The sequence below is a fragment of the Peromyscus eremicus genome, chromosome 8b (assembly GCF_949786415.1).
Source record: "Peromyscus eremicus chromosome 8b, PerEre_H2_v1, whole genome shotgun sequence".
Taxonomy (NCBI): Eukaryota; Metazoa; Chordata; class Mammalia; order Rodentia; family Cricetidae; genus Peromyscus; species Peromyscus eremicus.
In genome coordinates this window covers 10,208,212-10,220,493 of record NC_081424.1, presented here as the reverse complement: position 1 = coordinate 10,220,493, position 12,282 = coordinate 10,208,212, and the positions used below count along the sequence as shown (strand labels likewise).

General features: G+C 55.4%; 1 protein-coding gene across 1 annotated transcript; it reads right to left on the bottom strand.

Moving 5' to 3' along the window:
- Window positions 1-292: 292 nt before the first annotated feature.
- Nr2e1 (nuclear receptor subfamily 2 group E member 1) lies at window positions 293-10,485 on the bottom strand. Its single transcript, XM_059272963.1, has 4 exons — window positions 10,461-10,485; window positions 5,737-5,882; window positions 1,952-2,039; window positions 293-567 (listed from the first exon to the last, which is right to left on the bottom strand). Exons 1-4 carry the CDS (start codon window positions 10,483-10,485, stop codon window positions 293-295), a joined length of 534 nt encoding a protein of 177 aa, XP_059128946.1.
- Between the last annotated feature and the right edge of the window lie 1,797 nt (window positions 10,486-12,282).

Genomic DNA, 12,282 nt, shown 5'->3' with positions numbered 1-12,282 from the left:
CCCAGGTGGAGTTAACTACAGTTCTAGTCAGTTCTGGCCTCTGGAGCGTCTAAGGCTGCACTCAGGGATTAGACAGCTTCACTCACCAACCCTGCATTCCCTACAGGGGTCTGGCCTCCACCCCATTTCTCAGGAGCGCGCGTTTGTAGCCGCTCGGAGGGTGGTCGACTGTGCATTAAACATCAGCATCTTTGGCTCAACAAGAAGGAGCAGGAGACTTAGGCTATCTGGGAATGCCTCCACCTTTCCCTGACGTCTCAGCTCAGAACGGAGCGAGTCTCCTCCCCTTCGCTCAAAGAGGAGCTTCTTTGGACCCAGCAAAGCCACTCACCTTGGGCGTGGGCTGAGCCAGGCTCACGAGGGTCTGCCGTTCAGGGGTGGCAGACACCGCGGCCAACTCCAGACTGTGCGGCTCCAGCTGAGTGACCGCCGTGAAGAAAGCGGGGGCGGGCAGTGCCGCCGAGGGGAAGTGCGCAGCGCTCCCGTTGTCTTCCTTGTGCCCACGGAAGTAGAGGGCCACCTGCTTGCGGATGGTGGACGTCCGGGGGCCCCGCTCGTGCTGCACGGCTACAGAGACAAACAGAAGGACACAGGCCTGGGATCATAGGCGCCGCGACACTTGGATGCAGCCCGGTCGCTGCTCCATCCTCACGTCTGGGACCGCAGGGTCACCCAGGAGCGAGAGGGCATGTGGTGCCGGGCGCTTAGGCACGTTTCCCCGGCACAGGTGGGAAGCAGCAATCGGAGATGGACAAGAGTCAGGAAGGTGCTCAGCGGTCCTCCCCACCCAGGGAAACCAGGGCCTCTGAAAGAACAAGCTGCCCTCGCTCCCACCACCAAGAAAGGAGCACCACACACAGCCAGGTGCGCAGAGATCGACTCCCTCCACCTCCAAGTCTCCCCCACAAATGGTCTTGGCCTCCAAGACCCCAGGAGAAAAGTACCCGAGGCCACGACCCCTGGGGGATGGGACAAGGGAGAGTCGTCTCCCCTGTGTGTGTGGAGGAAGTCAAGGGAGATGTGGCAATTACCACCAACAGTTTAAACAAACAAATTAATTCAGGGCAATCTTCCTCGGCAGAGCGTGACAACTTGTCAATACATAAGTTCAACAGGTTGGACGCTCCCTCCTGCTTCCGGAGCGGCAGGAGAGGGGGCACTCCAGACGGGCTCCGTGCCTCAGGCAGGGTGCCTCAGGCAGGGTGCCACGGCAAGGCTCACTCTGCGCCGAGTCCCCATGCTCTCTTCCACCTTGGCGGAGGCCCAGTGATGCCCTTGACAAGTCCCGACCCCGGGAGGGTGGGAAGCGCAGCTTGGGCCACTTTCTCGGGCCCAAACTTCTGGAAGACCCAGGCCTGGCTCAAATTTGGGCCTCAGGGGAGCGGGGTGTTGCCAGCACCCTTAAAGGGTGTGCCATCCTGCTCCTCCAGTCCCTTTTCTCTCTCTTTTCTTGTCCACCGAGAAAAGGGTCTTGAAAAGCTTAGGGCCAACTCAACGGCCACACTGGATTTGCCAACGAGGACTTGAAATCTCTCATTTTCCTGTCTCTGCACTTGGAGAGTTCCAGAAGACTTAGGCGATTGTGAGATCTTAGGGAGATTATTAAAGACTGCAGGAGGAGGTGCAAAATGGCGTTTGGACCCTAAGCAGGAAATAGACAACTAAGGGCAGGGATTCCTGCCCTCAAGCACTGCCTCAGTGAGTGTGGTTTGGGGCGCAAGTTTCCCTTATGGGCATGGGACTTGTTCCGGGAATACAGTTAGGTCAGCTGGGGACTGCTGCCATCTCAGGGAGGCTAGGACTGACAGCCTAAGGCCAATTCCCAGCATCTGGAGAGAAGAGTTCTGTTGGGGAAGTGATTTACATGCATAGGAGTGCCATCTATTTGCTGTACATATAATTTACTTACTACTCAATCAACATTAGAAGAATAAAGACATGTACTGATTACCATCTTTGTTCATGTTGACTTCCAAACACTTCTTCAGTCGACACGCCCTGCACTGGTTTCTGTGTGTCTTGTCTACCGGGCATCCTCCCTAGAACAGATCACAGGCAGTCAGAGGCCCCCGGACCCTTAGGTGGGCACGGGAACCCGGTCCTGGGGTGGGGATTCTGGCCAGCCACCGACCCAGGGCGGAGGTCCAGACCCAGTAAAATGGGAGAACAGTGGGCACTGGCAGGGCCAGGTAAGTAAGGGGCTGGGATTCCCAGGGTTGGGACAAGAAGACCAGTCCTCGACCTCAGGGAGCTGGACAAAGAGAATGATCTTTCTGGATTTTCGAGGAGCTAAGAGAAGAGGCCAAAGAGGGAAACAGTCACGGACCTGAGGAGCGGAGCACAGACGAAGCTTTTCAGGACCGAAGACAGCGACCTGGCCCTGTGCTCTGCAAGAAGCTGGCCTGTAGGGTAGACCTGATGCCGCCTTTTCTCACTATTCTTTATCTGTCTGGCTTGAGTCTATTGCTTGGGGCCATCTTCTGAGTAAGCCCATTGCTCTGACAGACAAACCTCGACGACTTATTCTTCACTGCCCCGTGTCCTTTCCTTTGCTGCTGTAGTTATACCGTCCTTATACAACCACAACGCTGAGACAACCCTGAGGTCTAAGGCTCAGTCTAGGTCCATGGGAGCAGCCATCCCTGAAATGTGAGCCGGCAAGCCAGCGCAAGGCTTGCATGCAGAGAGAGTGTGGGGGCAGAGCTGAAAGCCTGAGGAAAACTCAGGAAGATGCAGGGAGACACTGTCAAACAGTGAGTAATTAGCAAGATGATGGGTAAAAGGATAGTTGTTGCTTTACAAATATTTATCTGAAAAAGATAGTTGTTCCTTTATAAATATTTGTCTGACAGGGATTAACAATCAAATGTCTAATGTGATTTTTCTGTGGAGGAAAAAAAGTGGTGAATAAAAATATTTGGCTGGATGGGGTGGTGCACACCTTTTTTTTGTTGTTTTTGTTTTTGTTTTTGTTTTTGTTTGTTTTTTCAAGACAGGGTTTCTCTGTGTAGCTTTGCGCTTTTCCTGGAACTCGCTTTGGAGACCAGGCTGGCCTCGAACTCACAGAGATCCGCCTGGCTCTACTTCCCGAGTGCTGGGATTAAAGGCGTGGGCCACCACCACCCCGGCTGTGGTGCACACCTTTAATCCCAGCACTCAGGAGGCAGAGGCAGAGGCAGAGGCAGAGGCAGAGGCAGCTAGATCTTGGTGATTTCCAGGTCAGCCAGGACTACATAGTGAGACCCTGCCTCCAAAAAAAAGAAAGAAAAAAAAAAAAAGACATTAACAGATAAGCCCCCCCCCCTTCCCTGTTTAGTGCTGCGGTTGAAAGCAGCCTTGTGTTGACCATTGAGCTGTATCCCCAAGTTGAGGGCTTTGGAAACAGAGCCTTCCTGTTCTATAGTTAGGATGACCTGGAATTTGCTGTGTAGCCTAGGCTGGTCTTAAATCTGTGACCCTCCTGCTTTGCCCTGCCACCACAGCCAGTTCAGATAATGTTCCTTTCAGTGTTTGTCTGTGCTGGTGCCTTTACTGAGGGAGCATGCATACAGATACATAATGTGTGTAAGTTTTTGTTTTGAAGTGCTCAGGACTGAACCTGGGCTGCTCAAGCATCCCCCCACAGAGTGACACTCCTAGCCTTCTGCATAAGTATTTTATACACAGAAAAGGGGTTTTATTTTGCTTCACAATTTTAAATATTCATAAACACAGAAGTGGGAATGAGTACATTGCCTCCCTGAAATATCCATAAGGAAAATTACATACATGAACACATGACTTTGCACAGTCTTCTTCACCCAAGTCAAAACAGGCTGGCTTGGGCTGTCCCCAGCATGCATACACACTCAACTAAACCAAAGCAAGATATGCTAATTTGTTCAAAGTAAACGTAGATGGATGTTCACAGTGACTTCTAAATGTCAGCATTGCTTTTAGTAAGAAAGTGAAATGATCTTGACTTAGTCTTAGAACCAGAGAAGACGGACATGAATTTTTAGTTCCTAGGAGAAAATAAGAGCGTCTTTGGCCAGCACCAAAATAGTTCACTGTTAAGAGTTTCAGATTATTTATTATCAGATGTAGTTGAATATCCAATTGGAATGATATCTTCTCCAGTATTTTGAGAAACACGTAAAAACAAAATGTCTCAAGTGGGTTTTCAAATCTCATCAAGAGTGTATACGTATCTGGAGTGGGTGAGCCAGAGAGAGCACCTCAGTTTGACTCCTTTATTCTTTTAAGGAAGGGACACAGGCCTGACAGGTTTGTTATCATCCCTTTGCAAGTGCTTTGGACTGATAAAAATGTCTCTGAATTGATAGCCATCTCCCAAAAATCGTAACACCTCAGATTTCCCAGTTCTATCTGTTGCATACAAGTATAAGATAATGTGGCCTGGTGTGGTGACCCACACCTGAGGTTGAGGCAAGAAGATCAAGAGTTTCAAGCCAGCCTAGGCTACAGACCAAGACCTTCCTCAGACAACAGCAGCAACAACAATCTAAGTGCATACCTGTCCAGATCTGGTGCTCTCCAGAACCTCAGACCTATGGAGCTTCTGGGATACAGCCCTATGTGTGTATATAATGTGATATCGATGAGCTAGACACTGAGAACCCAAGAAAGCAGGTCGGAGGGGTGCAGAGGTCAAAGTAACTTATCTAAGGGCATATGTCCTCTTGTGTGTGCTGCCAATCAAAACCTATCAGAACTGGCTAAGAGCAGATGTTGCAGTGAGCAAGAACACACTGTAATTCACTAGCCCCGGATGACTCTGTGAGTTGATATGTATCCTATACATAACTAGTGGGTGGTTTTCATCATTTAGTTACCAGAGGATGCCTCCTGACCAAGCACTCTTGGGAATCTCCCCAGGAGTAAAGGTGAGACCTCTGGAGAATGTGAGCAAAGTGTAGGGACCAGAAGGCTGATCTCCTGGGTTGCCATGAGCCACAGGGGTGGGAATGGAGTCACAGGTGGTTCCTGTTAGCTCTGGTTGGAAGCTCTAGCTGGGCTCAGCTCACTTCCCAACTGCTCTGTCTCTGTGAGATAGTTCAGCCTGTGCCAGACTGAAACACAACTCCCAGGCTCGTCTTGTAAGCTGAATAGGGAAGAGAACTTGATGGACCCTACCCTCCTGGAGCCTTCCCTTCTGGTTCACCCTGCATTTGCTGAGTCCTTACACCTGCCCACTTCCAGAGCAGCCCCACATCTGCAGAGCCCAAAGGACGCAGCATCTGTCTGGCAAGCACCATGGCTTCCAGTAGCCAGCGTTCACTTTGGAGTCTTAGCTCAGATGTGCCATCCGTGGGTGCAGACTGAGCTTGGCTGCTGCTGAGAACGGGACGTGGAGGGTGGGCAGCCTAAAGGGGCCCTTTCTTCTGCTTGCTACTTGTGCGTTAGATTCTAACGTTCCTGGAGTTCTCAGGGCAGGCCTTTCAGACTGGTCCGGGCAGGGCCTTACTCAGTGTCAAAAATGTGACCAAGGAATAAAATAAATAATAATAAAATAAAAAATAAATTTAAAAAAAAGGAAAACCGTGGGAGTTCTGACTCCCCCTGTAAACGCCTCCGCCATCCTTAACCTTATCTGGCCTCTCCAAAGGGCCACCCAAAGTCGAGGCAGAGAGTGGGGAAGAGGACACAGGTCAGGGAATTCAGAGGAAGCCTTGGCAGAAACGGGGTGGGGTGGGGAGCCGAGGGGAGCCCTGGCAGCTCAACCCCAAAGAGTACCTGGTTTCCAGACTTGCAGACGTAGGTCCGATTCCTTCGGATGCTCCTCTTGAAGAACCCGGAACAACCGTCGCAGGCGTAGACCCCGTAGTGCTTGCCCGAGCTGCGGTCACCACACACTTTACAGGGGATGTCTAAAATGCGGCCTGAAACCGTGGGGAAGACGGAGAAGACGGAGAAGGGGTGAGCGGGAGCGTGGGGAGGAGCAGAGGGAGGAGAGGGGAGAGGGGGAGAGAGATGCTAAGCAATCTGACCTCTGAGGGGATTAGCATCGGAGCTGCGGTAAAAGCAAATAATGAAGAGATTTTAGAGCCAAACTTTTTTTCCTTGAGCAAGTGTCGGCTTCCTACAATGAGCATTATTCATGCACCGCTACATGTATTTGGGTCTCCTCTAATCGCCGAGACCCATTTTGGAATAAAAGATTACGGCGGGCCCGGGCAGCAGCTCGGCCGGCCGCCGCTGCCTTTCTGCTCCGCGGAAAGTTTGGCCGCCTCCCTCCTCCGCTCTTGCATTGAACAGAAAAAAGTTGTTAGTGAGCGCGCAAGGAGACAAACTTGAAATGTAAAAGGGGGAAGAAAAAAAAAAGAAGAAGAAGAAGAAGAAAAACAAACACGGCTGGAACCGGGGACGGCAGCTGGGAGGCAATCGAGTTTTCTCCGAGCTGAGCCCGGCGGTTGTTATTATTAGGATTATTATTGTGATGCTAATCCTCAGATTATTAATGATAATAAGGGTAGTAGTAATTGCCCAACTTTCTCTTTACCTATGGAAAAATGCTTAGTGCTTCACGTTTGAGAAATCATTTCTTTTAGGAAAAAGTTGCGGGGGGGAGGGACGTAAGCACCGGTCTAGGAGTTAGAGCTACCCAGTTTGTGGCTTTCTGGATGGGGTAGCTGGAGGCAGTTACCTATGCCTCCTCTACCCCCAAGTCCCCTTCCCCTGAACACTGGTCTCTTCTCCCCTACCCCTTATCCTGGGAGCATCTTCCTCTCATGTTCCTACTGCTGGAGGAAGGGGGGGGGTCGTTTTTTTTTTAATGGCTCCAATTTGGGGGGAGGATTGCTACCCCACACAGGAGAACTATGCTTGGACTCTCCAAGCCTGCTGAGTGTTGAGATCTCGGCTCCGCGTTAGGTAGAGGGAAATAGGAAGGTGTGTGTGTGTGTGTGTGTGTGTGTGTTTTCTCTCGGGCCCTAGTCCAACAAGTGCCTGAAGCAGTTTACTGACGTAGAAATTCTTCCGAAAACAAAGGGAATATTTGTTTAAAAAAAAAAAAAAGTGTTAACATCATTTTAAAAAAAATAGTTAATAACAGTTCACACCACCCGATTTCCCCATCGCCACAGGTCAAAGGCATTCCAACCCGGGCCCAGGGGACCTCGGGGCCTCGTGGGAACCCGACAGCGGTTCCTGGAGCACCCGGATTGGGGGCGGGAGAGGCGGCGGTGGGAAGCCCTGAGCCTGCGGAGCTGGGGAGGTGAGGGCGCTGTGCGCCGAGGCCCGGAGGCGACGGAGGGTAGGAACCTACTCCGGTCTCCCGAGGCGCCTGGGCGGGCTTGCACGCGGGGCCTTGGCCTCAGCCTCAGGTGGGGGCGGAGTGGGGGGGAGTGCGGGGGGGGGACCCGGCAGGGGGAGGTCGGTGAGGACCCGGCTCAGCCGGGGTAATTACAACCCCGCCGCAGCACCTGCCTATAGAGCCACCAGTGACCCGTCAAAAAGAGTAGCATGGGAATTCGGACGGCGACAAAGGCCGGCGGGGAGGCGTTCGGCGTTGCGGCCACCGCTTCGGCGCCCCCCTCTCCCGCGGGGCAGGAGCGGGGATGGCTGGGGGGAGGGCGGGGTTGGAGAGAACCGAGAGTGGGTCTTGTCCTCCACCCCCTGGGGCCTGTCACTGCTCCCCCCCACCCCCCACCCCCCGACAACTCGCGGTGGCGCCTGAACCCCGGTCGCGAGCTCCGCGGCACAGCACTCACTCCGGGAACAGTAAACGAGGGTCTCGCCTCTTTCAACCCTCCTCCCTGGCTAACCCAGGCGCTCTGGTCGCCTGGGACCCGTACTAAGGGCTCCGTAGCACTGTCCTCCCAGCTGCCCTCCTCTTCCCGGTGGCACCGGTGGTGATGCCCAATGAGCCCCCAGGGGAAGCGGGGGGGAGGGCCCTCTAAAGCCCAGGCTTCCCATCCGGACTGGAGGCTAAGGTCACAGATGTCTGCAGAACCCGAGTTCTGGGGCGAGCAGCCCAGCGCGGGGTGGGTGACCCCTTCCTGGCTTGCTGGTCTCCCAGCCCAGGCCGAGGAGAAACAGGGAGCTGGGCTGGGGCGGGGCCCAGAAGGGAGGGAAGCGAAAATTCCAGGGCATGCAGGGTCGACGCCTCAGACTCCGCCACCCAGCCACGTTAAGGTGACTTGGGGTCACAGACAAGCTGGTTGACTGCTGCAAAGCTCCTCTCTTTTAGCTAGCCCGGGCGAGCTCAAACGTGAGTCAAGCCGAGTTTCCTGAGGCTGGAAAACGGTTCTTAACTTCCCTCCCCAGGGGGTCCCCTCGGGGCTTTTTGTGTGTCATAATTGCCTAAAGATATATGGCAGCTTCGATTACTGTAATTACCATCAGAGGCTGTTGAAAGAAGTTAGTCTGGACTGCAAGGGTGACTGGCCAGGGTCTTGTTACCACCCAGGCGGGGATCCGGGTGACAACGCTCTGCTCTCCAGCCGGGCGAAGATGAAGACCTCCCCGCCCGGCCGGGTCCAGACCCGCCCCGCGGCTGCAGACCCCCTCACTGCCTAGGCCACAGGGCCGTGGGTTTCCCGCCGGCCACAGCCACGGTCTGAAACTTCATAGAAGAAGCGGCGCTTCTGGCAGGGACTTGCCGCCTTTCCCTGAGGGCCACTTCTACCAGGCCACCGCGACCTAAATGGAGGCTCCAGGCCTTCAAACTCCGGCTTAGCAAGTTAAAAAAAAAAAAAGCAAGTTTCCTCAGAAAGTGCCCTGGCACATCGTGTGCCCACTCTGAGCCCCCAATCCGGAGAGTCTGCCCTGCATCTGTCTTGTTTACAGGAGCCCTGGTGCAGACCTGGAAGCTGAGCTTCGCGCCCACTCTTTCCCTCATCCCCGAAGCCCCACTTTTCAAGTTCTCTGGAAGCTTCGAGCTCTAAAAGGGCAAAAGTCCCAACAGGTCTTTACTGTCAGAGACAGGTCCCGCTGTCCCAGGATAAACCTGCGTGCGGGGAGGCCAGCCCAGGCCCCTTCAACTTCAGTTTTTGCAGTGGAGATCTCTACAGCAACAGGAATGGCCTCCTCCTCCTGCTTCTCTTGGGGAAAGCACCCAAGCAGAAAAATATATTTTTTTTTTTTGAGCCTGCACTACTTCCGAGAGATCCGAACAGCTAGGGCATGGATAGGCCGAGGCTAAGGGGAACTGCGGTCCTGCAAGGATCGGCTGTGCGTTGAAGCTGTGAATAAGGTTCCTTCTCTCGGCCCTAGCTCTGAACGTTTCCTTTATTCTCATTTTGTTGACGTTCGCTTTATTCTAATTTTCAAACTCAGCACTCAAACCAAAACAAACGCACAAAAATGAAAACACAGCCTACTTCTTACGGGGGAGGGAGGTGGAGGCCGGAATTGCATCCATCCTAAGTGAGACTTCATTATCAGTCCTCAGAAGTATCTAGGACTCTCCCAACTTTTCAAAGACTCGGGACAATGAGGGCGAGCGAAGGGGGAGGAGGTGGGAAGGAACCCACAGGGAGCGCCAAAAATGCTATAGGAGAAAACACCACGGGTGGCTGGAGAGCTCCAGGGTGAGGGCACTCTGCACGGACCCCAGAACTCACAGCCTCCAGCCCGCGGAAGGCGGGAACCGAAAAGCCGCGGGGAGGTTGGAGCACCCTGTAGGCACCCTCCCAACGCCGGCTCAGGCCTACGCGCCCCCAGGTTCCGCAGACTCTGTGCTCGCAAAAGCCCTAGCACACCCGAGTAGCCCTGCACTCCTGTCTCGGGAAGTCGGTAGAGGTCAGCTGCAGCTGGCCGTTCCACCGGAGAGGAAGTGGTTGGAAGGGAAGAAGCGCCCCGAGTGAGCAGGCCGCGGACTCCCGCCGGTGCTGGGCTCCCGCTCGGAAAGTCCTCGGGATTAGGGATTTGGTCCTTTCTTTGCTAGAGTAGCTCGCCATACTTTACATTCCCCAGTTATGACCTACGCGGATTTAGGATTAAGGAAAAATGTGACTTTTAAATGGTTTCTGCTTCCCAGTTTTGCAGGATTATTTGAAATAGCCAGAAACGGGGTGCAAAGCATTCCATTCAAAAATCCGCTTTGCAGAGTTGCTTCTGCGCTCTGGAGCTCCGAGTTTTGAGCGGCCGCGTTATTGTGCGGCCGCCTGGAGCTGCGGCCCAGTTCCCGCCCCCGCCTCACCCCTCCCACCCGCAGCACCTGGCAGCTAAATAGAAACCACTCGCTGGACCGGTGGGCTGCGGCGGGGCGCAACCTTGCCCGCCACCGGGGCGACCGGGGAAGCTAGCATCCAGACGCAACGAAATGGCTCTCTCAGTTTCCCGAAAGGCTCCGACGCAACAGTCCGAGGGGAGCTAGGCCAACGGACACACACTCCCGGGAGAGTCCCACTCTGGGGCTCAGATTCGCAGAGCTCCGGGAAGGACCTCCCCGGCCTCCCAGCCTGCCCTCCCCAGGCCACGCGCCGGGACCCCGCGGCTGCCGGAGAGGTACCCACTTGTTGATCCGGCCGGCTTGCTCATGCTGGCGGTCCCGGGGCGCAGCGGTTGGTGGGCACCGCCGGAGTCCCGGCCCGCAGCGCCCACGTCGCCGCCGGGCGCCGCCGCTCTCCAGCCGCCCTCCAGCCTGCAAGGCTCCCGGGCGGGACAGGTGGCTATTGGTTGCGCGCCGCCCTGCTCTCCCGGCGCTCAGAATTCATTCCACAGTGGAAATGGAAGCATCCTTAAGTTTCTTCCCGGCTCTAGCAAAACCGCAGCTGTTGGGATTGCGGCTTGCTGTGGACACAGGCGGGAACAGACGGATGGAGAGATGGACAGGCAGGCTGGAGAGGGAGGACAGCACCAGGGGAATGTGGGAGCACAGAGACGGAGACACGGAAATGGTCTTCCTACGGAGCAAAAAGGGCAAGATTCCTCTCCTTCCCCATTCCTGCTACTCAGTTTCCAACCTCTCGCTCCGCACAGGCGTGCCCAGTGAGCAGATCTCTACAGACCGCGGATCTTCTCTGGAAAGACGAAAATCACAGCCGCGGTCTCCGAGGCAGAGGAGCTGGGCGCTGCCGGAGCCCCGGCGCCGAGAGAGGGGGACTAGATTGCTGGGAGATCTTCTAAGGGAAGAGGTGGCCAGGTCCGAGTTTCCGGGGACAGCCGAGCACGCCGCGGCGAAGGGTCCCCGAAGTTCATTACCCTGTGACTTTGTGCCTGTCGCTGCGGGCCGGGTCTCGGGTAATATCTCCAGAAGCGCTCTGACAGGCAGCCGCGGGGAGGGGAATAGGGCGTCCCTGGCCCACTTAGCTTTTCCCCCAACTCCTGGCGGGGTCTGACGTCAGCCATGTGCGGGGAGGAGATGGGAAGAGGGAGGGGGTTAAATGCTAATGATATTAATGAACCTCCAAGCGGCTTCCAAAGAAAATGCAGGCGCTCTGGGAGCTGACGAGTTAGAGTGTGAATACGCGAGTGCGGCTCCCTCCGTGCGTGCGTGATGGTGAGGACGGTGCCGCTCTTGTAATAAAAAATGAATTTTTATATTTCACGGCAAGGGAGAAGGGGAGGGGTGACGGGGCTGTCTCAAAACGCTTTCCCCCTCTCTCCAGAGTGCCAGACACATAGATTCCTGGAAGAAATTGGGTGGCTGTGTCTGTGTGTGATTGTGCGCGCCCGGACATGGTCATGTGAGTTGGTTCATTGTTGGTCCCGCGCCCCTTCTGTTGGGTAAAACTTGGATCTGGCCCGAGGTAAGTAATTTATTCATTTTGCGACTATCTGTGGAAAGCCAGAGCCGAGGACGCGGACTTGGGGCCTGGGCTGGGGTCCTGCGGTCCCTCGGCCTTGGCGTGCAGGGTTTGGGCACGGCGGCGGCGGGGCTCCGCCAGCTTCCTGCAAGCAAACCGGGCCCACCCGGAGCTGCCCGAGTCCTCTCGCCTCCATTCCGTGCTCCGGAGCTGCGGGAAGGCGAAGCCTTCCCTCCGGCGGCTGGTCCCCGGCGGGCATCGCCGGCTTCCCCCTGCAGGCCCGGAGACCCCGGGGGAGCACCGCCACCTCCCTCCCCACCCCGATCGCCTATCCCGAATTCCAGAGCTCTCCGGCGTCCTGGTCGTGGCGCGGCGCGGGGACAGCGCGCGCCGAGGGAGCAGTGATCTCCGTTCTCTAAGAGATTAATTCTATTTAAGCTCCCTCGGCAGCTTGAACTTGTCGAACAAGAGCTTGCCAGCCTCTCCTCGGGGCGTGGGCCCGGCCGGGGGTCAGAGGTCACGCCTCCCGCGCTGCACAGAGTTGGGGGGAGGGGAGCGGTGGTCGGCTCTCCCCCGGGGCGCTGGCCCA